Source organism: Panicum virgatum, chromosome 8K (assembly GCF_016808335.1).
Source record: "Panicum virgatum strain AP13 chromosome 8K, P.virgatum_v5, whole genome shotgun sequence".
Taxonomy (NCBI): domain Eukaryota; kingdom Viridiplantae; phylum Streptophyta; class Magnoliopsida; order Poales; family Poaceae; genus Panicum; species Panicum virgatum.
This window is the reverse complement of record NC_053143.1, coordinates 50829536-50854253: the sequence shown is the minus strand read 5'-3', so window position 1 is coordinate 50854253 and position 24718 is coordinate 50829536. Positions and strand designations below refer to the sequence as shown.

General features: G+C 45.6%; 4 protein-coding genes and 1 long non-coding RNA gene across 8 annotated transcripts; 2 read left to right on the top strand and 3 right to left on the bottom strand.

Moving 5' to 3' along the window:
- Window positions 1-343: 343 nt before the first annotated feature.
- On the top strand, window positions 344-3477 carry LOC120645095 (phosphoserine phosphatase, chloroplastic-like). Its single transcript, XM_039921842.1, has 8 exons — window positions 344-485; window positions 720-961; window positions 1109-1241; window positions 1322-1429; window positions 1900-1993; window positions 2370-2519; window positions 2593-2646; window positions 3074-3477. Exons 2-8 carry the CDS (start codon window positions 730-732, stop codon window positions 3197-3199), a joined length of 897 nt encoding a protein of 298 aa, XP_039777776.1. The 5' UTR covers window positions 344-485; window positions 720-729; the 3' UTR covers window positions 3200-3477.
- A 1665-nt stretch (window positions 3478-5142) lies between these two features.
- Window positions 5143-6223, top strand: LOC120645093 (protein SPIRAL1-like 2). Of its 2 annotated transcripts, XM_039921841.1 has the most exons (3): window positions 5143-5325; window positions 5356-5510; window positions 5719-6223. In XM_039921841.1, exons 1-3 carry the CDS (start codon window positions 5238-5240, stop codon window positions 5791-5793), a joined length of 318 nt encoding a protein of 105 aa, XP_039777775.1. In that variant the 5' UTR covers window positions 5143-5237; the 3' UTR covers window positions 5794-6223. The 2 variants fall into 2 exon arrangements, with proteins under 2 accessions (XP_039777775.1, XP_039777774.1); XM_039921840.1 differs by having other exon boundaries at window positions 5143-5510.
- Window positions 6224-6618: 395 nt separating this feature from the next.
- On the bottom strand, window positions 6619-10656 carry LOC120645092 (E3 ubiquitin-protein ligase At3g02290-like). Its single transcript, XM_039921839.1, has 5 exons — window positions 10166-10656; window positions 9281-9570; window positions 8279-8681; window positions 7891-8000; window positions 6619-7365 (listed from the first exon to the last, which is right to left on the bottom strand). The coding sequence occupies exons 2-5, from the start codon at window positions 9398-9400 to the stop codon at window positions 7339-7341; spliced, it is 660 nt and encodes a 219-aa protein (XP_039777773.1). The 5' UTR covers window positions 9401-9570; window positions 10166-10656; the 3' UTR covers window positions 6619-7338.
- Window positions 10657-12385: 1729 nt separating this feature from the next.
- On the bottom strand, window positions 12386-15659 carry LOC120645091 (vacuolar protein sorting-associated protein 26A-like). Its single transcript, XM_039921838.1, has 11 exons — window positions 15410-15659; window positions 15190-15264; window positions 15007-15081; window positions 14846-14918; window positions 14434-14478; window positions 13983-14094; window positions 13781-13847; window positions 13541-13585; window positions 13362-13417; window positions 13083-13258; window positions 12386-12846 (listed from the first exon to the last, which is right to left on the bottom strand). Exons 1-11 carry the CDS (start codon window positions 15410-15412, stop codon window positions 12659-12661), a joined length of 915 nt encoding a protein of 304 aa, XP_039777772.1. The 5' UTR covers window positions 15413-15659; the 3' UTR covers window positions 12386-12658.
- A 2147-nt stretch (window positions 15660-17806) lies between these two features.
- Window positions 17807-24561, bottom strand: LOC120645090. Of its 3 annotated transcripts, XR_005664127.1 has the most exons (11): window positions 21328-21403; window positions 20532-20682; window positions 20109-20448; window positions 19606-20016; window positions 19207-19508; window positions 18999-19142; window positions 18885-18925; window positions 18568-18817; window positions 18398-18504; window positions 18213-18323; window positions 17807-18139 (listed from the first exon to the last, which is right to left on the bottom strand). It is a non-coding gene; the product is annotated as an uncharacterized LOC120645090 (long non-coding RNA). The 3 variants fall into 3 exon arrangements; XR_005664128.1 differs by lacking the exon at window positions 21328-21403 and adding an exon at window positions 24044-24561 and having other exon boundaries at window positions 18885-19142; XR_005664126.1 differs by having other exon boundaries at window positions 18885-19142.
- Between the last annotated feature and the right edge of the window lie 157 nt (window positions 24562-24718).

The window sequence follows — 24718 nt, the reverse complement described above, 5'->3', positions numbered from 1 at the left end:
GAGAGGAGGAGAAGGTCTCCTTGAGGTGCAGCTCGGTCCATGAGGAGGTTGGGAAGCCAGCTTGGTGAAGAAAATTCAAACACGCGGCAGGTTGGGGAAGCCAGGTCCACGCCGCCGCGCCGCAGCGCTCCGGAGCCAAGGAGAGGCGACTGGTGGGGGCTGATGCTAGGGATTGAGCCGGGGACCGGCGGCCGAGGAGGGCGGCGGCGGCGGACTCATCTGAAAATAATTAGAGGGTCTTTGTAAAATTCGGTCCAAACTAGGGGGGTGGCTTGCAAATGTTTTGCACCGGTCGGCAGGGAAAGCCGCGCAGCAGGGCCCACGTGTCAGGGAAAGCGAGGAGGAGGAGGTGGGTAGGTGGGCGGACAGCAACGGGAAACCACTTGCCGCCGCCACCACCACCACCAGCCGCCGGGATTCCCACGGGCGGGAGGGTGCGGCGGCGCCGCGCGTGCGTCCATCCCCTTGGATTCTCCTGGCGCAAGGTGAGCTCGCGCGCGATCCATTTCCCGTCCTTGCTTCCCCCACTCCGAATCATCTCTTTCAGCTGGAGGGAACTCGGGACTTGCCGCGCACGCGCGCCTGGTGTTCGACGCTTTGTGCCAGCGGGAGCGCGAGGCGCGCGGACGCTACCCTGCCGCCGCTCGAGATCGCTTGTTTGTCGCCTGCTGTTGTTACTCACCACGTAACACGTTGGTGCTGCCTTGCCTGATTTGCAGTGCGTATGGTATGGACGGCCTGATCAGCGCACGCGCCGCCGGCCTGAGGAGCTCGCTGCCTGTTCGCCTGTCGTCTTCAGCTCGGCTGCTACCGCCGGCTTCGCAAGTGCCGGTTCGGTTCACGAGCCCTCCGTTCCGCTCTGCTAAGGTTTGCAAGAGCCGTGGTTTAGTGGCAGCAGCGGCGCTGGAGGTCTCCAAGGACGGCTCCTCGGCGGTTCTTGCCAATCGCCAGCCTTCCAAAGGTTGTTCCTTTTTTTTTCTTATCCTGAAGGCTTCCAAAGGTTGTTTAGGATAGAATGCAGTGCAGCTGATCAGGTGTGGATTTGAGAGTCAGTACATGCACCGTGAGTTGTGGGTAACTTGGTTATCGCGTACCTACATGTTTTCAGATGCTATTGAGACGTTGCGCAACGCCGATGCAGTATGCTTCGATGTCGATAGCACTGTCATCATGGATGAGGGTATTGACGAGCTCGCTGATTTCTGTGGGGCAGGGAAGGCTGTCGCCGAGTGGACAGCGAAGTAAATTCTCCATTATGTGGATTTATTCATCTGGTTTGTTAATTCTGTTAGCTGATCTAACATTGCGTTACTGTTGTCAGAGCAATGACAGGGGATGTTCCATTTGAGGAGGCCCTGGCCGCCAGGCTGTCTTTAATTAAGCCATCACTCTCCCAAGTTGAGGAGTGCTTGGAGAAGAGGCCGCCCAGGTATGATACCTGAGTCTTTATCTTCTGTTCATCTAGATAGTAGTTAGTATTTTGGTGCAGTATTCTTCTTCCTATTTTGGCCTTCTGGGTCTTATTAGGCTGTGCATTTCTGCTATTTATCATTGGTAAATATGGATATGTGCTATAGGTTCCTGTCGCTTGTCTCTTTTCCCCCTTATATCTAACTCTGAGCAGAAAACTAGAACAGAAAGTTCTTTGGGATGCTAATTGTTTTTTACCTGTTTTCTCCTTTAGTGCGTAGAAGAGAAGCCGTTTAGCTATATTGAGCCGACCAAAGTATAACACTTTTGGCCCCAATTCACCTTATGCTTTATGTAGTGATGCCCTAACAATTTTCTGATTATAGTCTAAACTAAGATAGAAACTCCTTCAACATTCTTTTCCCACACTGCAATAGAACTGCAACTCACATAAGAGAATTATCAAAAGCGGTGCCTTCTGATTTTCAGGATTTCTCCAGGAATGGCTGATTTGATTAAGAAGCTAAAAGCTAATAGTACTGATGTGTTCCTTGTGTCAGGAGGCTTCCGACAAATGATCAAGGTAGGTGCATCATTCCACTATACAGCTGCACTGCTGGTGGTCCTGGAATAACATACCATGAGTTGTTTTTGCTGCCTTTTTATAGGAATACTGAAATTTCTGCTTGTATTACTGTTAAAAGGTTGGAGCAAACTTAACCATTGGTTGTTTCTATCATTTGTCATAAACGTATATTGTTTGTCCATTGCAATAATAAAGAATGTATCTTCTGTTAGAAAACCTGAATAAGTACAATTTTTTACACAACTACACTACATATGTACCGGCTGAATTTGTTGACCATTATGTCATGTGGATGTGATTTTCCTATATCTAATGTGTTATCATTAAATGATCCATAAAGCACTCATCAGCTTTCTGTTTGCCTTGATTACAGCCTGTGGCATTTGAGCTTGGTATTTCTTCTGAAAACATCATTGCAAACCAACTGCTATTTGGAACTTCCGGGGAGTATGCTGGTTTTGATCCCACAGAGCCCACTTCACGCAGTGGGGGTAAAGCAAAAGCAGTGCAACAAATAAAACAGGTCTAGTTAAACTGTATAACTTTTGGCTACACTTTTTACTTCTTACCACCTTGCTGACCTTCTTTGTGTCCAGAACCATGGCTACAAGACAGTCGTTATGGTTGGAGATGGTGCAACTGATCTTGAGGTATATGACTGAATAGTCCCTTTGAAACTTCTATCCTGACAATAGATATGTATAATGATAATATGTTTTCTTGGGTAAAGGAAAGTTATTGACACTGACTTCATTTCTTAATGGTATGGTCAAAAAGATGCTTCCTGGTTGATTTGATTGATGAGGCATGCAGGTCGCTGAACGGCTGAAACCTTTTTCATTGTTTGTTTTTTTCAATCAGATATCCTCATGTTATTTCTCTTGTTCATGTAGTATGAGATAGAAATGACAGGCCAGTGAACTTCTGCCAAAATATAATTTATCATGATGTAACAATGAGTGGGTCAAAGAGAATGTTATGGGACTTTGCTCATATATCAGTGTATAGCAATTTAATTATAGTACTGTACCATAATCAAATGTATAGAGCTACACTAATTTCCCTGTGTTTCTGCAGGCTCGGCAACCTGGGGGAGCAGACTTGTTCATCTGTTATGCCGGTGTTCAGATGAGAGAACCAGTTGCAGCAGAAGCTGACTGGGTTGTTTTCGACTTTCAAGAGCTGATCACCAAGTTGCCATAAATTGACCACTTACCGCAATTGTGAACCTCGCATTCTTGACGCTGAGCAGTGAAATAATTGCAGCACATTTCAAGATGTAGATGTCATTGGCCATTCTTAGATTTAGCTGAACTATCTGGTTGTAAGTATTTGTTATTTTTTTTGCCCCCACTTTTCATGGATGATCTTGAACTACAAGTTTGACAGTTATGTTCCGATATTGTGAGTGAAGCCTATGTTTTAAGCAACTGTTGAGTACGAAAGTAATGAATTACATCACATTTAGGTGATGAATCACACCTTTTTGGTTTTGCAAGTATTCGGGGACTTGTCTTTCAAACAGTGTATATTATCTCAAAGCAAACCAATAATGCTGAGAAACCAATAATGCTGTATTGTGCCACTTTCAAGGTGCTGCTTTTCGGAGTTCAGACTCGAGTCATCTCTTCTGAAACAGAGATCTGTACTCTCTACAACATTTCCATTGGGAAACAAATTATCGAAACCTTTCGAAATCACTGGAAGAAAATCAGTTGACCCGATATCGATCCAAAGGTACACACTGGGAGGATACACAAAACATTAGAAAAAATATATTCAAACACCAATCAACACAAGATACCATGACGCCACCACACCTAAAAAGCACCACCGGGTAGGGGACCGGAGTCTTTGCAATTGATATGTCTCCACTGTTGATCTCTTTGCAGAGTTCATGTTCAATGTTCATCTATTAGTAGCGTGTTACAGTGACCTATGCGTAAGTCAGGATCATTAAGCCATGGATTCCTCCATCTGACCTAATGCAACTTGCCTTTATTTCTTTTTCTTTCTTCCTCTTTCCTTTCTCTGCTTTTTTTTATTCTTTTTCTGCCGCAGTATACCTAACTCTGGGAACCTTACTTTGTGATTGCAACAGATGGATAGGGATGTATGGTAGCCAGTTAGCAGCAGATGGCACATCCCTTTCTCCAACTTGTGCCCCGGGCAGCCTCTTTGGTCTCCGATGCTTTCTCCAACCACAAGCTATCAGCCACTGATTGCGCTTTAACTTTCACTTGAGACTCATCAGCTTTGTACCTGCCGTATCAAACTATTCTGCAGTCCACTACAATACAGTGGCTCATGACCATCAAAGAGATGCCTCTTCTTTGTCTAGCTTTGCAATATGTAGGTAGCACTATCATCCATTGCATATATCAATACCCTACATGAGTTTCACTTTTACTTTCAATTTTGGTGTCACATAGAGATAAAAATTAAGCATGTCGAAAAAAACGCAATTTAGCACAATCAGCCAAGAATGTACTCCCTCTAGTCTACGTGTGGTCAACATATTTTAGGCCCTGTTTGACAAGGCTTTGCAATGGCTCCAGGTTTCTGCAGGAGCTCTGGCAAACGTTTTGTATGAGGAGCCATTTTTTAATAAAAAAAGTCAGAGCTATTTTAGAGGAGCCACAAGCCCCTTAGGATTAAGTCCTGTCAAACGCCCTCTTAGTTTTAGCCATCAATATCTTTCTGAATATTTCAAATCAAGCTTTAAAAATGGATGGGCTATAGATTCGTCTTCGTACTTTCATTTTCCAAGGCTTGCGTTCACGTGGAGGCTTGCTTCAGTTCAAATGTGGGAGCGAGGTTTTTGAAATCGAAATTATCATAGATTTCGTACGATTTGGAACCAATTTGCAAAGGATTCACGCGCCACGCACCAACCCAACCGTGGGGGTCGGTCAGTCAGTCATCTCCCAATCATGGCGGAGGGAGCCACCGACCGAAACACCCGTCCATCATCTCCAATCATGGCGAGTGGAAAACCTCCACGTCGCCGCCAGCGTGGCCCCCCACCCCCACCGACGGGGCGTCCTCGCCGTCCGATCCGTGGACAGGCCCGAGCCGACAGCCGCGATGCGGTGGCGCGTCGGTGGCGGCCCCCGCGCTCCCCTCTATTAATAGCAAGGCCCTCCGGCGAGCAACGGCGGCGGCATTGCGAGTTTGCGACGCAACTTCGTCGTCGTCCTCTCCTAGCTGAAAAACACAGGCAGAGGTAGCTAGCCGGAGGATGGGGCGTGGCCGGGGAGTGAGCTACGGCGGCGGGCAGAGCTCGCTGAACTACCTCTTCGGCGGCGGAGGCGGCGGCGACGAGGCCCCCGCGGCGCGCGCCAGGCCGCCGCCGCCGGCCGCGGCGGAGCAGAGGGCGGCCACGGCACAGCCGACGGCGGCGGCGGTGGGCACCGACAATGAGAAGCTGAAGGGCATCCCGGCCGGCGTCCGGGGCAGCCAGACCAACAACTACTTCCGGGCGCAGGGCCAGAACTGCGGCAACTTCCTCACGGTCAGTCGCCGGCGCCGGCGCACCCCCATCTTTCTCCGAAGCTTCTGGACATGGAGCCTGTTCGGCTGACCGCATAAATAGTGTAGGACTGGTAGAATAAATAGTATTCTGAGAGAAAACAAACCAAGACAAATCAAGACAAGACAAGGCGAACAACCTCGTGGAATCCACCGTCCTTCCTGCTGACATGGTTGCTCGTGCGTTGCAGGACCGCCCGTCGACTAAGGTGCACGCGGCGCCCGGCGGCGGCTCGTCGCTCGACTACCTCTTCGGCGGCAAGTGATGGTCGCCTGGGCGCCTGGCTTCCCGGATCAGGCTTGGAAGCCGAGCTGAGCTCGCTTAGAACGCCGCCGCCGCCGCCTACTGCGCATGCTTGGAGTTCAGTAGCTTATCATCAATTCATCATAACCTGCTTCCTTTACGGTTACTTTCCTGAAAAAGGATTGTTCATGTTTAACTCTGTGATCTCCTCTCGAAAAAAAAAAAGAAACTCTGTCATCTCCATTGGTGTCTGTCTCATCACTCTTCAGTACAACAGCTATTGGCGTTTGTGTCATCAGTCCTCTTGTGTGAACTCAGCTACTTGTGTGAATTTCAAAATCTGACTTTGTCCTGTAATCACTCATCAGTAACAAGCCTTCCCTGTTCTTGGGCTGTTCATCAGATTTGTATCCGAGTGTTCTTAGTACTTAAATTACTAATGATCCAGCTTCTGTAGAAAGCTTGAAATTGGGACATGTGTCCATGATCTAGCCAATGGATGAATAGTACTTTCAGGTGCAGACTCTGCATAAATGAATTTGTTATTTCGGAGTCCAACGTTTTAATCTGCTAGGTCTTCTGAAATAAGATGGCTGAAGTCACATACAAGCAGAATTCTATATGACTACAGAGTAATAGTTTCAGCAGAACCGATCCTCAATGTTTAGCCTGATATAAAGATCTCATCTCAGGTGAACAAGACCATCTTGGCTCTAAAAGGATTAGGCAACTGAAGGGCCACATTAGTTAGCTTACAAACAAGCCACACCATCTTCAGAATCAGCCCATGAATTTAACAAACATGCATTGCAGAAACCGCGAAAGTAGACAAGAAAAACATGACCCATCCAAAGAGTATCAAAGTACCATCACTCTTGATATGTCACCATGGATTACAACTAGCAATAACCACTTCAGAAATTCGATCCAATGACCACGACAATGCCACACCATGGATTGCAATCAGCTACACGACAGAAACAATTAATCAAACACCTCAGAAATTCAATCCAATGACACCACTACAATGTCAGCGTGTCATTATCTGAAGCCAAATAGTTATTGCAAGAACCACCCAAGGTTCTTAAAGCGGTAAGGCGAGGCGAGGTGATGGGGAGCCGCTCAGTCGCCTAGGCAATGCCTAGCCGGGCTAAGGCGAGCCTTAAGCAAGGCGATGGGGAACCGCCTTGTCGCCTAGGCGACGCCTTAAAAACCCTGGAACCACCAGAACCATGCGTGGGGCTTCATATGATTATATGAAAACATGTCGCTAATTTACATCTTTCCGATGATACTATCACCGACAATCACAGCGCCTCTAAGCCCTGTCCAGGCAGGGGCGCAGACAGGAAAAGGGGAAACCTTCACCTGCTGACTATTTGGAAGAAATAAAAAAGAATGTTTATGTGCACTGATCCAGCATTTCGAACACTGTATGGCGAAGAGCGCATTACCGATTCACTATTTACAGGGTGTATTTACAGAGAACTTCCTGGAGCTAGATCACCTGTCTTTTCAGAGTACCATATGAGGTTGTTAATCCAAGATGTAGAGTCCAGACAGATGATTAAGTTGTCTCGTCAAATTCCATTTTCTGCAGATATACAAGAAAATAGTGGGGAGGTCAATTAAGAGTCCATACAAGAAAATCATAGTGTGAAAAATGAATCAGCAATATACATTTATTTATTGGTTTACTACTGCTTAAAACTTCAGGCAACACAGGCCAGCTTACTAATCAATGAAAATCTTTTTTTTTCTCGAATACGCAGAAGAACTGCGCATCTTTGTATCAAGGAGAAGAATCAATGAAAAATCAGACACAACAATCAGAGATCACCCATTTCCCATTTTTCACCTATTGCCGTACTACATATCAAATAGTCAAAATGCAGTAGGCATAATTCTAACATTAAATATTTATCTGCATCAAATCCCTAATGCACACAGTACTATCATCCCAAGGTTACCTTTATACAGGTTCCTGGCAATGTATTTTACGTAGTCTACTTTTACAAAATTCCAATACAGTAACATGCAGATTAAAGTCTTTGTTGCTGTTTTATAGTATGTAAAGAAGTTGGAACTATAATGTGCAAAGAGAGCTCCAATTCATTACCTTTCCACAGACAGGGCATGCCTCACTTCTTTCCATCCACTCATAAATACAGCCAAGGTGGAAATGGTGTGAGCACTGCGTCAGTATCCTGGGGTTCTCAGATGTATAATCTGCATTTTGGTATAATCATGTCAGAATGAGTATCAAATGTTGAGAGAGAAAATACAATGCTCATAAAGGGTTACTTCATCCTTGAGATTTGAGGATGGTATTCCATTAACTTGGCACGAATCTATACATCTAGTGAGTAGTGACCATAGTCGCAAGGATTTTTATAAATAATCTGTTTACCACATACCATGTTTCAGGAAATTTAGATATAGCATTTTGCAAAATAATAAACACCTCTCCAATATATAATGAAGATAAAAATGTCGCGTACTGATACCTTCAAGACATGTTGGGCAGACATCTTCATCTTCAGCAGATGGGAAAAAGTAGCTGAAGTAATTTCCATGTTCCTTTGGTGGCACCTTATCTCCATAGGCAGAGCTGCATATCTTCATTTTTGTGTCATAGTTTGTTTTACTTGCCTTGTCAATTCTACTTGGTGTCTCCATGTCCTCATCATCACCATTTGCTCTAAGTGGTTCTGATTCCTCTGGGGAATGGCTTGGAGTCTCATGTCTTAACCAGTCACGAGCAGGAGGGGAAAATCGTGGATCGTCATAGGGCAGCGGTCTTGGGGGAGAACGATATGTATCAAAGGAACTCTCAGTTGAATCCACAGGGGTGGCTTCTATAGCCTGAGAAACAGAGTGCACTGATCCAGCTCGGAACAAAACAGTGTACTGAAAACAAAAGAGAAGGTCAAATTGCATCCATTCCTTCCTGAATCAGCTCAGCTAATACAAGCTGTTTATTTAATTATTTTATCAGATATTAAATCAGTATAATTAAGTGGAACATCTTATTTGTTGTATTGAGTTCCCCATGCTTGCCATCAACCAGTCTAGAAAGCAACGTGATTGTTTTAACTGAGGAACCGTCTACATTAGTATATTACTTTTCTCAGTATGTTCATCAATTTTGGACAACTACTGAAACAACAAACACAATGTTATCAATGAGAACAGTATGCTACATAAGTTGTCAAGTACTCATTCCTCAGGAGGAAAAAAAAAGTTTTCAATACCTGAAAAAAATCACACGGCAACGTTTCCTTTTTTCAAATAGTTACATGACATACCATTGCATAAATGTTCTAACTGAAAAGTTAATACAGCTATCTATTTGCAATGCACAATTATGGCTAACCTTGTTCCCTTTAAAAATTGAATTCAGAAATATCAGCTAATGTTTCTGATCCCAACTACATCATTTGCTCACTTCTGACTAGAACAAAATTCAATATGTAAGAAATGTGGCAACCAGGGTGAGAACAGCATACCGCATTGATGAGCTGCTGAGTAAAACATCTGAGGCACATGCAGTTCCTAAACGCTGAGGACGTGTGGTTCCCATGGTGGTCAGAATAATCAGGTTGCAGGCATGAACAGAAAGCTCCCATAATCCAAGCAAACCTTCACAGAGGAGTTCCTTAAGCAGAACTCCTCGAGTCCCAACTAACCAGACACCAAATGCTCAAAGGCAGCAAACTGATGTGCAATCCAAATGCCCTAAAAAATCCGAAGCAGGCAATCCAAGGGCCGTCGCAATGGAACGACTGCTCGTCAATACCTATCAGTGGCAGGCAGAAAATCAGGTTATTTCAGAGGAAGCGATAGAGAGAAATCAAGACAAAAAGTATCTGAACTTGACAACAAAGTTCCATCTTTCTGCAAGTTGAGACTTGAACGCAAAGCTTCGGCTACAGGACCACCAAAATCCCGTCCCCCCCCCCCCCTCTAATCACCATCCCACAATATTCTTGACAGAACAGACAGTTCAGACTGGTAACACAACACCACAATCCGGCAATCCACCCCATTTGATGCGAGAGAGAAAAAAAAACTCATCAGGCCGGCTGCACCCCAATCGATTCCAGCGTCTATCAACCAAATCATCCAATCGTATATCACTAAGAAACAGAGGATCGACAGACGTGTCTCCAGAATCTCGCCTCCTACCCACGAACGGCACCAAACCCGTGAAAAAAAATCCAACCTTCACGCCACGGAGCTCACCTGGGATTCCAACCCCCCCCCCCCCCCCCCCTCTCCCCCGACAGACAAATCAAAATCCCACCTTTCCCGATTACCCTGCCTCCCCAATCGGCCAACCTAGGCTAGATCCGGGAAAGAGAGGGAAGAACGAGGGCCCGGCGGATTCTCACCTCTGCAAGAAAGAAGGGGGAGGGGCGGCGCCGCGGCGACGAACGACGGGTTTACGGAAACCTCCAGAGCCCCGGGGGGAGGAAGGGAGGATGGAAGGGAGGATGGAAGGAAGGAAGGGAAAGAAGAAGAATAAAATCCGCGGCGTTGACCGATCAGCTAAGGAAAGAAAGATCCCAGCGTGTCGGGCCGGCCGGCGGCGGCGGCCAGATTGGGGGTCGGCGGATTGGGCGGGCGCTGTTCCTCGCGAGTCCTGCTGCCGCTTGCCTTGTTTGCTGGTTTATTATAGGTGGACGGGGGAGGAGGGGGAGGCTTATCTTATTGGGTCCCTTCGCGAGAGGCCCGCGGACCCGGTACGCGCCGGCGCCGACGGCGACGGGCGGGAGGAGAAGCTGCGGCGCCTCCCGCGTTGACTGCGTCCGCGGGGGTAGGGTGAGGTGCTCTCCTGCTTCGCTTGGCTCTTTCTAGGAACAGGGGAGGAAGGAGGATTTGGGCCCTGTTTGGATGAGAGTAGCGCAAGTAGTACAAAAATTTTGACCAATAATTAGAGGTACTAAATAAAGGTAATTTACAAAACTAACTCCACAGCCCTGTTCTACTTCGCGAGACAAACATAATGAGGTCTTTGACTGCACAATTAGAGGATTGTTACTGTAGCATCACTGTAGTCAATCATCGATTAATTACTATCATTAGATTCGTCGTGAAAAATTACACCCATCCGTGAAAAGGTTTTGCAAATAAACTTCGTTTAGTACTCCATGCATGTAAGATTCTTTTCTTGGGAATTGTGTGCTATGCTATGCTAGGGAGAAACAAACAGGGCCTTGGTGGGGGTGTCGACTGACGAGTGGCGACCACCGACGCGTGTGGAGCAATCACCATGTGAGGCTGTGCGAGCTTCATCATGCGGCGTGCTGCTGCGGGTGACCATGGCGACGTGGCGTCATGTCATGAGATGACGTGGGGTTGGATGATTGGATGGAGGGCCCCACGGTCGGGTTCTCTACAGCTATAGAAAGAGTGTGAGAGCTTGCGAGTGATGAGAGAACTCCAACTGATTGATTTTCTCTTTTTCTCTTTTCATTTTTTTTCAATATAAGAGATTGAAGTTGAAAAAACATACTCCAGCAGATTGATTTTTCATCTCTCTTTCCTCTATATTTTTTCTCAATCCCCAATAATATCTCTCCAATCTCTAATAGAAAGGGGAGACATTGCATCTCCCTTTTCATATAGAAAGGGGGGAAAATCAATCTGCTGGAGCACTTCTTCCATATATGTTGAAATTGAGCAAGATGATTTCCCTATATAGTGAGAAAGTGAAAAGAAAAAGATCAATCTGTTGAAGTTACTCTGATCGGCCTGCAATCCTGCAACTCAAAATACCCTTTGCGAGCTTCTAAAAATGCTATGCAATGTCTAAGAAAGAAAAATAAATAATCCTTTGCAGAAATAAGCCGAAAGCAGACATGTCAAAATTCCCCAGTTCTTTGAGAGAGAAAATGATCCTGCAACTCAATGGTCCTTCACAAATCACAACTTCGTATTGGAGAATATGCGAGTATAATCGAGATGCAAATGTGTTGTCCTCTTAAGCTAAACAAGTACTTATGTTTTATAACAAATCGCTTCAAATGGATCGACTTGACAACACGGATGCGTTTGGCCATTGCTGTGGTCTTTGCTTGTGATGGATATGTACTCTATTTTGATACCTGCTCCAGGATTATCAATTTAGACATGTCATACTGTAAGCAAATTAATTTGAACCTCGTAAGTGTCCATTGCTCATTATGTTATTTTTGTTGGAAAAAAAATTAGCTTCATTGGAAAATAGCAACGATTTCTCTTTACAAAGGAAGATAATGCCTCTCGTTCATTCGATGAAACCAGCACACAAAACAAGCAAACACACAGTATGGATTAGCAAACGCCGCCAACTCACCCTTTCCACCCTCATTTCAGGATCTGGAGCCAACCTGCTGTGCTAGCCAAACACCCACACTGACAGCGCCGCGCGGAGCAAATCTGAAACTATGGGAGCTGGAACCCTACCAGTCAGGGCCAATAAAAAAGAGTGAGAAAAGGTTGTACTGCTCAGAATTCTACGAGTGATAATGACAATCAGACACAAGGTCAAACAATCTGGAGATAATGATGCACAGACATCGTTTTCAAATGAGAAAAAAAGAAGCAGCAAATTGTTATAATAGACACGATGAATCTCCTAAACATGTCCAACAATGACAAGAAAGAAAACAAGTTTAGAACTCTTTGATCCAAACAATTTCACAGCAACTGTCAGGCAGATTTGAATTAATAAATGAAAAGGAGTAATAATTAGCAAAGCAACATCACATGGTGCATAGGACTGCATTACCCTTGAGGAAAATTATGTACAAGCAGAAGAAAGGGTCAAAGTTTCTCTGGTGCTCTTTTGCAACAAACACACAGTGTGCCTCTTGCTGCTTTCAAGTCTCAGTGACACAAATCTATGAAGATTCTGGAGTTTCTACAAGGCGATACATGGTGATCTCTTGCTGCTTAAAATACCTTCTGTCTTCCTCATCAACAAGGACTAGATTCAGGTAGTACTTGACGCTGAACTTATTATTTATATTGCGGTAAGTTGGGGTCAGCTCATAAGGAGTCAAGAATAGTCTTACTGGAATAGATTCTCCTGCACAATGATTTTTGATAACCTCAGCATTCAGCACCAAGTGGAGCATTACTTAGAAAATACATTGCACATGTCTTAATGGGCACCAAACAATGCTTTTTGAAAAGATTGCACCAAACAATGCTTACATGCAGGTTACCATTTAAACAGTTATGAGCTGAATAAGTGACAGTAAGTTTTCCTGAACATGATGTCTTCTTTTGAAAAAGAAAATAAGAGGAAAAAAATAGTAATACCTCTAACTGGGGCACCATCCATCAGCTCAAATTTTGCTAGTGTCTCAGTCTCAACATATGTGTTAGGACCAGATCCTGTAGATTCACGCCGACGAATCTCAAGCTCCATGTTCTTTATCTTTATTCTGACTAGAAGAAAATAGATCTTCCCTACAATGACATCCTTGAGATGGTACCTGAATAAGGTTTCATCCATAGGAAAGATAATCAGAATTCTGGACTTGGCCATTCTGGTGACCATTAAAACGCATCAAATTAATCTTCAATTATGGAGCTTACTTGCTTTTGCTGTACTCAAATTCAATGTGCAAGCAATCTTCAATTCCAACTTCCATCTGAAAAGGAAGATCAAATTCTTAGTTGTACATTTGTTTCACCAGGCAATCTACTGGTATGCTACCAGAACATGAAGTTTCATAGTTATCAATAAGTTAAGCCATTCAGTTATGACGACACACCTTGATGCTATTGTTAATTGTGGGAACGGGAGAATAGTTCCTTACCTGCAAAAAAAAGAAAAAAAACATAATAATAAGTTAAAAATGAAGTAGAAAATAGGAACATAAACTTAAATCTCCTGGGATCATTCAAGAACATTTCATAAAGGGGTAGAATACCAAAAAAAAATGTGACATTTAATCAGATTAAAATCATCTCTATTATGCAAGTTGGAGGTATGAGATGAAGTTTAAACTTACACAGAAATCCCGGGTTTCGACAATATTGCCGACATAATTTCTGCCAATTGTCACTTTCAATATGTACCTGCAAGCACAAGAAATAGGCAGTTCATACTTCAGATATAATGTAATCAATGTTGCTGATGCTGCACATTATGCAAGCTATTCTTGTAATAAACTATGCACGACATAGTGTAAGCAGTTTAAGATGCATTCCAACCTTAATCTGACATTTGTCCCATTATACGTCTCATATGGCATTTCAACAGTAGCAAACTCAAAAGGATAAGTCTTTCTTTCATAGATCTCACCAGGAACCTCTAACTCGCGCACTGCATGGACAAAACAGGCACTTCAAGGATCAGATTGACTTACAGAGAGACAGTAAGCTAGCTCCAAGAGGTGCTATGTTAGATATCTAATAATCTTTAAGGAGTGATGTGAGTAAAAACTAAGCTTTTTCACCACTGCAGCTTTTAAGTTTCCATAAGTTGCACTTTTAGTCTCTTATGATTTCTCAACAATATAAAACCCAACAGTTTACCAAGATTCAGTTCATACCATATAGACAAAAATAAATGTTGTACATGGATATCTCAATAGAAAACGAGGTCATTGGGCTATTGTACAGCACACTATTGAAAAAAAAAACAACTCAAGAGAGAACCTACCTAATGAAGTGAAGTCGTAGAAATTGCCTCTGTCAAAATATAGCTCTGCCATAGAAATGACCACAGACAATAGTGTTAGAATATTGCGGAGTCTGAATTATCAAAGAGCTGCTGTATACAATATTATCAGAAAGATAAATAATAGAAGGCGCAATTCGCATTAACATTTTTATTTTACATTTTCTCTGCCAACGCTGCTCATACTTTATCATGGTAAGCCTTACACAAGTCTAACCATGAGTGTATCACAGCAATTTTTTTTCCCCAACAATCACACATTCAGCAACCTTACTCAGTAAGCCTGCCAATACAACATCCTACAGATGCAATTAGCTTAGCCATTCAAGCACTTATATTCAGAATCAATTAGTGGGGCAAGGGAGAATTTGTTGGGGTCTCGCAAAATATTTACCTATCTGACCCAGCAGCTCGATCTTAATACCGGTGTGCTCAAGCCTTTTACCAGGGACGGGAGCAATGGACACCTGATCACCACCAATTCATCACAAATTTTACCCAGCACTCAAAATCACAGGTTAGAATGAACACGCATCAAAAACACACTGGCACTACCTCTCCGGCGATGGTGTCAGGGCTCTGGAAGGCTGGCACCGTGGCCGTCTTCCCGTTGTCCTTCTTGATTGCCACCTGCAAGAATCACAAGACCGTCGAATCAATCAGCCCAGCAGCCGGTCCGATACAAATTTGTGACGGTAACTTGAGAAATCAAGAAAAATGCAGAGGACCGGACCGCACCTGTTTCCGGGTCCTCTCATCGGAGAAGGTGACGAAGATGTCACAGGGCGGCTTGAAGGCGCCGATGATGTAGTTCTGTACCAGATACAGCGGGAATCAGAGCGGGATCTAAGCACCTATAGCTTTGCGCCTCCAACGGTGCTAAAGATGCAATCTTGGAGTGGGGAACGAATCAAGTACTAGCGAGAAGTCAAAGATCAGATGCGAGTGCGGTGGTTACCATGGCTGCTTCTGAGTTAGGAGGTGGAGTCGAGCGGTGATCCCGGATGAGGCGTCGGAGCAGGGTCGCCGGCGTCGGGGAAGGAGGAGGGGGAGGAGATCGCCTGCTCGCTGATCTCAGTCAGGGGATCGGTGGGCTGCCGCCCTCCTGCTGCCTGCTGCCTGCTGCCTGCTGCCGTAGTAGTAGAGCTGGTAGTTGTTGACAAATTGGAGTCCATGGGCATTGGCGCATCCAATCTTCTGGCTGGCATAACTGGCGGTTTTTTTATTTTCATTTTTTACAAAAATATATTTTCGATTTGGAAATTTACAGCAATATATTCCGGCCGCCCCGCTGCCGGGCGGCCAGCCGGGCGGCCGGGACGTGACCGCCCGGCAACGGGGCGGCAGGGACATTTTTGAAAAAAATTTCGCGGAAAAAATTGCGCGCAGCTCCCTGGGGGCCGGTCGCCCGACAGCGGGGCGGCCGGCCCCCCAGGCCGCCCGGCTGCGGGGCGACCGGCCGTAATTTTTGTAATTTAGCCCTTTTCACGAAAGAATTTCACATATGTGCTCTTTTTGTAACTTTTTGCAGAAATAGACCCTAGGGTTGGCGCCGTAATATGTGGCGCCGAGATAACACGTCTTGGCGCCACAGATCACGGTGCCAAGGTGCCACGCACGCACAAGCAATCTAATGAAGCTTCGAACTTGCCTTTAATATTTTCGGACTTTTTCTGGAGACTAGAATACTGTGAACCACACATCATATAACAGTAAGAATTAAGAACTAAAAACTGCATTACACAAGGTAAACCATGAGAATTACATCATAATACAATGTTAATGAAACACACATCAGACATGCAGTGGCATGGTAGAACCCGTTGCAACTACGGTAAACAGATTCTGAACTAAGCTAACATGTCTTAGGTAATTTTAAAAAATACAACAAACACAACGATGCAGCATGTCACTAGCACTAGGTAGTCCTCGTAGCCGTACCCCCACGTAGCAAACTGTGTTGAGCCTTCTCCGCAGTATCCACCCATTGCAGGTGGTGCAGGCGGTGGTACCGGAGGGGCATGGCCCTTCTTCTTGTGACAAGGGCAGTTGCAGTAAGGAATAGTGCATGGTTCATCCTGTGAAGCGAAAGCATTGCTGGTATCATCATCTTCGTCGTCTTTGTTACCCTCGCTCACTTCCTCGTAATGGTTCACCTTACATTCCAGATCAAAGATCTTTATCTGGAGGTACTCGATGAACTCCTGAACTGAATCAATTGTTGCAGGATCGACTCACCTGGTAAAACCACAGTTTTCTGGAGCATCTGAAGACTGCAAAATAAATTTCATGTAAGGTGTCTCAATGAAGATAAAGAAATAAAACAACCGAGTATTACCCATGTGTGTGGGCATTTGAAGAAACGCCGACCGCCATCCATCCCGTCGGTGCACATCTGCACTAAGCAGTCCTCACCATGTCTGCATTTTGGCCACGGTTCTCTACGGTTATCATATTGTCGAAGAGGAGTTTCATTGGTAAATTCACTCTTGTGCTGTGGCGGAAACTCAAACACTGGTTCCGGAAAGAAATCAGGTCCAAGAGGCCCCTCCCATATTATGGGGTCTCCCTTTCTTCCCCATTTTCCTTTCCCAAAACCGTAGTAATTCTTCCCGCTAGACCCATCTCCAGACATTGGGTATACAATGAGCTTTGGTGTTTGAGTGCTGCTGGGAGTTCACAAACTTCGGAGTATTTATAGGCGCACAAAGGTTTGATATCCGGAGTGTGGAGCATAAATGCACCTGAAAAGCCTACATGACAACACAGTGAAGAGGCTAGCTGACCGAACACTGAAAAGGCTAGATTCAATTCTCGAAGTGACTACTCGATGCATCTCTGTGCATGTAGAGCATCTAAGTGCATGCAGACTCATAGCACTGCATCGCTGCCGCTCGGTCGATCGTGCCTAGATGCCGCCTTCCCCACTACACGCCATAGACCTTCGCTGTAGAATGACAGTTCCGTCGTCCACGCCCAAGAGACTGTTTTGAAGGTGAGCTGGTGTGGTTGCCGTGTTGTCACATCTTTTTGAAATGGTGAAATGGCACTGCTATTGGGCTGTCGTCTTTTGTCACGTTTGTCTGGGCAAACAATGCGACATATGGGAAACCCGTGATCGCCGTGCTGAGCAGTGGCAACCTGTGATCTCATACTCGCAGCTAGATACACTATGGTCCCTATTTTGAGCTATACGAGCGTGTCACGAAGTTTACGCTGTATGCGGTAGTCGTCATCATCGTCGGCGGGATCTCGGCCGCTAACTCCTCCCGCACCTAACTTGTCCTTCATTAAATCACGGAAAAAATTCGCAAGAACTTACATTATTTCACGAGCATTATGGAACCCACAAACATAACAAGTTCACATCAATAATATCTATAGAAACAAATGACAAGTAAACTACCACAATCATAAACAACCATAATCCGAACAGTCGAAACAGTCCATAATAACAATAGAGAAACAAGTGCCAACAACTAACCACCCCTACCATTCCGACCTCTCTTACGTTGTGCGTGTACGTGATTTGTAGGGTAACTATGACGCTCCGGTAGCCCAACGTCTCTGGCAGGACGGCGTAACAAAGCCACAGGTGTATACAACCTGGGATCATCGTCCTGGGCAAGCGTAGCAAACAACCGTGTAAAGTCGTCGAAGGAGGCCGCGTCGTTGTCTTCAGACCACCCTACAGATCACAAAAATTTTTTTAAGCAACATTCAATACGTGAATGAAATTCCGTACAAATTATACTACGTACCCTGTGTTACAGGTGGAGGTGGTGGTGGATAGGAAGAAACTCCTTCATATCCTCCTGGTGGCGGCATAAGGGGTTACGAAGATGACCCCGCTCCGGTGAACTGTTGTGATCCTGTGTATAAATAATAACGCATGAGCCTTCGACCATAAAACATAAGCAAATAAAATTATGCACCACATATTTACCTAAAGTCCCTTCAGCTGGTGGCATAGAGGTAAATTGGGTTTCTTGAAATGGAGCCCTTGCGAGGCACCTGGCCCTCCATAGGGCTGAGAACCGGGGTACCCGTACCCTGTGTGGAGTCGTATTTAAATACTGCATATAAACATACGGATTGATAAATATCACACCATACCTTCGTACTGTCGGTGGTATAAGGGAGGCTGCTGCCATACGGGACCACAAGGAACCGACGTCGACGCTTGCGACGATCCGTAGGAATCCTCGTACTCCGTCCGCGTACCAAAGGCCTGAAGGATGCCTCGGGCTCTATCATGTTGAGTGGTCCAGGCCTCGAGTTGTGCCGGCATGCTCATCGTAGACCCGCCATGAATCCTCATTACATTCAGTGAGCAATCTAATTCGAGCAACCTACAGGCCTCGAACTGTAACAAAAAAAAAACTTAGTATACAAATCTTAAAAGATCGAAAATGTCGTCAACATTTACTCACCACCCAGCTAATGCCTCATCCCTGTATCGTCCATAGCGATCCTGCGAAGTCACAACATGCGGCTGTGGATGCATGTCAATATAAGTCAAACGGCAACGAGTCTTCGGTTCGTACCAGGTCAGGTATGCCCGAAACGAAGGCTCAGTGTGTGGACCGGTATCCTCAGCCAACTGCTCGCCTGCATCATCCCACGCAGCCACCCATGGTTGTAATCTAGTGACCCACATTGTCGAGAAAGGATGTACAGCCCTTTATAAACTGCATGTTAAATAGAAATTAATTTCACGTTATTAGTACGTGGGGGCTTATACATTTTTGTTACCTATGATCATGGCGCTGAACACGATCCAACGCTGAAGACACAATGAAAGACTGGCGTCGACCGAACTGCCTCATGACTCTATCCGGGCAGTGGGCCTCAACTGCAATGTCGTACACCAAAGCTGCAGTAGTCATCCATAGGCCCTGGTCCTGTGTGCACACCGAAGATATCCCAAGCGGTGCACGTGCGGCTATAGCCGAAGGACTGTATGGCTCCCACACAATGTCTTCTGGGGTCAATCGATCAAATTCGGCAACAAACTCAGGATAAGACCGCCGGGTCTGTACATGTGCCCATGTTTTCTGCAAAAATAAAAATTATGTGTCCATAAGAAAGGTATTGAGGGAACAATGTATGACCATAGTATGCATAGAATCTAAATTTTTATCGGGTCCATACCGGTCGAGAGTACTAGAGAGTCCCCATGGTGGGTCTGTCGTCCTCCGTGTCACCGGACATATCCAGCTTGTACGGTGACTGGTCAATCATAGGACGACCGATAGCAATCCTCTCGTAAGACCAAAGCTGTAGCAGAATTGGGCACCCCGTTAGGACAGCATTCCTATCATTCTACCATGATGCCTTGCAGAGTCCACGATATGTGCATACAAGAACCGCTGTACCCCAACTATATAAGGGTATGGCATCCTCATCTGCATCGGCGATCTCCTGTGCGTAGGGCAGAAGCACCCTATCCACACAGTGGCCGTGTGAGTTGTTGAACATGATGTACCCAAACAACCACAGCAGGTATGCCTCGAGTGATCTAGTCACGCTGTACTCATCAGCATCGGCTGCCAACAGATCCGGCTGCAATGAAGTACGAACATTGAGAATAAGAAACACATGAGGTATTTCAAAGCATAAAATACATCAACACATCGTTTTGTACGAAATTGTACCTGAAACTGTAGGAGCCATGACTTGGAAGGGCCTTTCGACTGTGGGTGCTCATTGAAACCTTCAGGATCAATCGTGGTGGCAACACTTGCAAAACGTTCCTCAAGATCCTCCAGCCACGTAGAAGGTACCACGCGAGGCCCGACAACGTCTCCGGTGATAGAAAGACCAAGCAGCATCGCAACGTCCTGCAGGGTCGGTGCCATCTCCCCACAAGGGAGGTGGAACGTGTGTGTCTCAGGTCTCCATCTGTCAACGAGAGCTGAAAGTAGAGACCTGTCTAGCTTCACCAAAGCACTCTCAGCAAGACGAGCCACAGTGAGAAGACCTGCCTCGCTCAGCCTGCATCATATACTGCACAAATATTAATACATTATATAACGAAATGTATAACGGATAAAAACAGAAAATAGACGACATATCACCTGGGCACCCATCGTGGGTCTACAGGAACCAACTCTGCAGGTGGACGTGAACGCAGCACGTTTAGTTCTTGGTGCTGAACCTTCGCAAGGAAGGACCGGTGACCCGAGTCTATTGTTGGGTCCAGCATCGCAGGAGTAACTCCGGCCATACCTACCACGTAAGATCAAAACAATACAATACAATCACACACATCTAAATATTTCTAATAGTTCCTTATATTTCCTAAATAATTTCTAAGATTTTTTAACAATTCATAATAATTTCTAATATTTTCTAACATTTTATAAATATTCTAATATTATCTTACAATTTTTAAGACTTTCTAATACTTCTCTAATAATTTTCTATTACTTTCTAATATTTAATCTAGCAATAATCACTACTAATATTAATTAATTAGATTGCTAATGTACTATATCAACGCTAATCACTACAAGTAACTACATCTAAATATACCACTAATCAGTCCTAATAATAATTAAACTGATTGCTAATCTACTAAAAAAAGGAAAGGACGTACCCAGTGCCGTAGGCTCCCGGACTGCGCGGGGTCTGGGGGAGGTTATTAGCAGGAGGTCTTTCCCACACACCGTGCAATGTGTAGAGACCACCGCTCGAACATGTGACCTCTCGGTTCACAGGCGGCAAGCACTACCACTTGCACCAGGCCCTTTTCTGTAATTTCTACTGTTACACTAATCACTCCTAACAATAATTGAACTGATTGCTAATCTACTGTTTCAAAAAAATAATTACAACATAATCTATTTATAAAATATAGAAAATTTTAGTTACCTACAGTCGCCGGCTTGAAAATCCGGCAGGGCTTCGCCGCTTTGCCTCTCCCTCACCCCTCCTCTCCCTCCCTCTCTTTTCTTTTTTTCTGGATTTTTAGTGAGGCAAATGAGGGGTGAGGGGCAGCCAACACCTTATAGGGTTGGGGGGACCGGTCGCCCTGCAGGCGGGCGGCCAGGGCCCGCCGCCCCGCTGCCAGGCGGGCGGCCAGGGCCCGCCGCCCCGCTGCCAGGCGGCCTGGAGGGCTGGCCGCCCCGCTGCCGGGCGGCCAGTCCTCCAGGGACCTCGGCGCAATTTTTTGTCGATTTTTTTTGCAGATAAGCCCCTGTCGCCCGGCTGCCGGGCGGCCAGGTCCCGGCCGCCCGGCAGCGGGGCGGCCGGGGTATATTCATATAAATTTCGAACACGAAAATATATTTTTGTAAAAAACAAAAATAAAAAATATAAAAATAAAAAAAGACCGAGGCAGATGGGCTGAGGCCCATAACTGTCTCAGAAGCCCAAATTATTTGTAGCCCATAATGTCGAGGATGGGGCCCACGGCATCCTTAATCAGAGTCTTGCAAAAGAAATAAAAAAATTTCAGGCCAGCTACTTCTCCAGCGGTAGCTAAACAACATTTATCCCCCTCAAATAAAAAAAAAGCTAAACAACATTTATCATGTTCAGTGGCCTCCTGTGTCCTCCTGTTAGTTTAGTGCTATATATATGTGCAATCAAGGTCAGCAAGCTTGGAATGGGAAGCGTTGGGAATTCAGGCTGTTTGTTTAATAAGAGTTTCATAAGAGTTTCAACACCATGCAAGAAAGCTAAATATATGAGAAATATTTGTTTAATTTGGTCCCACACGTGTATTTCCTCCGACGATTTGGTTCAAAATCTCAATGGTCATCGCAAGCTTGGGAGGAATAGGGAAGTATGGGTGCATGTGCATGTAATTTGGAGGGGCAGTTTTTGCAGGTGTGCTTACCCGGCAACAATTCACACGTTGCATGGAAGGGACAATTCACAAGTGGTGATCAGTGGCGGAGGGTGAAGTAAAACGAGGGGGGGGGGGGGGGGGGATTTGCCTAGCGGTGCTACAGTAATACCGAGTTGTGAGCCAGCGAGATCACCGTGGCCGGGGCAGCACATAGGCCGGACAATGCCACCTCCTTGGCCCTCAGCTACTGGCATCCGTGCGTTGCTGCTGCTTTGGGCTGACCGGCTCCGTAAGCTTGCTAGGAACTAGTTGGATGGTAAACTATTGAGTACAGGTGGCCTGATGATGGGCTTGCTCCTTAGTTTTGACCTTGGGCTGGTCATATAAGACTTACAGTGGGCTGGAAGCGTTGCCCAATACACGGGTCTTAAAATTTTGCTCTAGGCAAGGGGGGCCGGAGCCCAGTTTCGCCTCCACTGGGCTCCGCCCCTGGTGGTGATATTGGTGTACCCACTATCATGCTTGAAGCTGTGCGGACATATGGATTTGGCATGCCTTTTTTGGTGTTGCTGGTTCAAACAATGATATTAATGTTTTAAAACAGTCGCCATTATTCACTGAAGTGTCGGTGTTTTACCGTCGGGTTCTCCGATGGGTATCTCAAGGAGAGTGGTTATGAGTAGGGACTCGCCGAGATCAGAACTCGATGGTGCAAGGAACACAAGGATTTAGACAGGTTCGGGCCGCCGGAGCGTAATACCCTACGTTCTGTGTGTTGGTTTGTATTCCCTCTGGTATTGTTCGATGTTTTGGAGGGGTTCCCGTTCGCCCTTATATGATCTGGGGGAACGGGGTTACATGGAAAGTCCTAGCTGAGTACGTTTAGAGTCCTACTCCGAGTGGGTCGGGTAGTTTTCTTGTATTTTGGCTAGTCCTACTTTTGTACGAATAGTTACACTGGAGGTAGGGTGTATCTATGTGGTACTCCCTACTCTAGAATATTCTATACCCGTGAGCAGTCCTGCTGCCCCGGGTCTGACATGAAGTGCTACAAGGAAGAGCTCCAACCATTCAGTTTACCGTCAATGGGACAGAATATAACATGGGATACTATCTAGCTGACGGAATTTATCCAGAGTGGGCTGCATTTGCCAAATCGATTACTAGACCTCAAAATGACAAGGCTAAATTGTATGCACAATGTCAAGAATCAGCAAGAAAAGATGTCGAACGTGCATTTGGGGTTTTGCAAAAACGTTGGGCCATCATCCGTCATCCAGCACGACTTTGGGAAAGGGAACAACTAGCTGATATTATGTATGCTTGTGTTATTTTGCACAATATGATAACTGAGGATGAGAGGGACTCCTATGGGATACCTGATGACAACACATACGAACAATCTCAAGTTTCTGCATAAATTACCGGACTTGCCCAAGGCCCAGTCCATGGATTTGCACAGGTCCTACAGCAAGACACGAATATTCGTGATCGAACAATCCATCGGCGTCTCAAGGCTGATTTGGTGGAGCACATATGGCAAAAATTTGGTAGTCAGCCACAACAAAACTAGAGTTTATTAGTATGTTATGAACTTTATATTGTAGTAGTGTTTACTCAGTTCATCTAATTTGCTTGTATGCCTACCTGAAGCATGTACTAGTAACATTGTCTCAACCGTGAAATTAAGCTGTTCAACCAAGTGTTCTTATGTATAATTTTCTATCAGTGAATAGATTATTATCTACTGGAAGCAATGGATGCAGGCAAGAGCTACTAAGCAACTTTTCATACCTATTGTTCGCATGTACCATCGTCATAGATGCAGACCCCAGGATCCTCTTCCACCACAAGGATCTGCCGTAGGAGCAAGGTTGGCCATGGTGCGCGCCTGTTCAGGGATGTGGCACCAGTCCGCCACCTCGATTCGTCGTTGCCGTGGCTCGCCATGAATCCAATCACAGAGGAGATAGGGCGCCAGTGCTAGAGGGGCGTACCCCCGGGCGACGGGCAATCCATGACCAGAAGGATCTCCATGAGTCATAGGCCGGGTGGTGGAGGTTGGGGATGGATTGGATTTGCGGGATCTAGCATGGCCACCCTGGAAACCAAACGAGCGCCGCCGGTGGAATTGGGGATCGGGCGGAGGAACAGCGCGGATGGGGATTTTTCTTGCGCGAATGAGAGTTCACGGATGTTTCTGGTGGCTGATTTTTTTAGACTAAGTGGGACCCAGTAGGAACCATATTATCTCTGCCAGAGGCTTTTGCCATTGTGGACCTAACTATAGTTATTGTCAATTGCAACGGATCCCACCCGTAATGCCATCTGAGCCACATGCATTGGGCTTGCCCTAAGCTGTAAGCAACTTACCACTAAGTGCGCTTTTAAACTTAAAAGAGTGACAACTTGTTCGGTTGCTCGTAATTGGCTGGGCTGGGATGGGAACGGCCGGGCTGATCCGGCAGC

What these genes read in the sequence shown, in the direction of transcription:
- LOC120645095 (XM_039921842.1), top strand. Translation starts at nt 730, where the DNA reads ATGGACGGCCTGATCAGCGCACGCGCCGCCGGCCTGAGGAGCTCGCTG. An exon ending in GCTTCCGACAAATGATCAAG is followed by an intron (nt 1,994 to 2,369) that starts GTAGGTGCATCA and finishes CCTTGATTACAG; the next exon opens with CCTGTGGCATTTGAGCTTGG. An exon ending in CAGTGCAACAAATAAAACAG is followed by an intron (nt 2,520 to 2,592) that starts GTCTAGTTAAAC and finishes CTTTGTGTCCAG; the next exon opens with AACCATGGCTACAAGACAGT.
- LOC120645093 (XM_039921840.1), top strand. Translation starts at nt 5,238, where the DNA reads ATGGGGCGTGGCCGGGGAGTGAGCTACGGCGGCGGGCAGAGCTCGCTG. An exon ending in ACTGCGGCAACTTCCTCACG is followed by an intron (nt 5,511 to 5,718) that starts GTCAGTCGCCGG and finishes CGTGCGTTGCAG; the next exon opens with GACCGCCCGTCGACTAAGGT.
- LOC120645092 (XM_039921839.1), bottom strand. Translation starts at nt 9,400, where the DNA reads ATGGGAGCTTTCTGTTCATGCCTGCAACCTGATTATTCTGACCACCAT. An exon ending in CTCAGCAGCTCATCAATGCG is followed by an intron (nt 8,682 to 9,280) that starts GTATGCTGTTCT and finishes TTTTGTTTTCAG; the next exon opens with TACACTGTTTTGTTCCGAGC. An exon ending in CATGCCCTGTCTGTGGAAAG is followed by an intron (nt 7,366 to 7,890) that starts GTAATGAATTGG and finishes GTATATCTGCAG; the next exon opens with AAAATGGAATTTGACGAGAC.
- LOC120645091 (XM_039921838.1), bottom strand. An exon ending in CTGACACCATCGCCGGAGAG is followed by an intron (nt 14,919 to 15,006) that starts GTAGTGCCAGTG and finishes GGTGGTGATCAG; the next exon opens with GTGTCCATTGCTCCCGTCCC. An exon ending in GGATGGTGCCCCAGTTAGAG is followed by an intron (nt 12,847 to 13,082) that starts GTATTACTATTT and finishes ATCATTGTGCAG; the next exon opens with GAGAATCTATTCCAGTAAGA.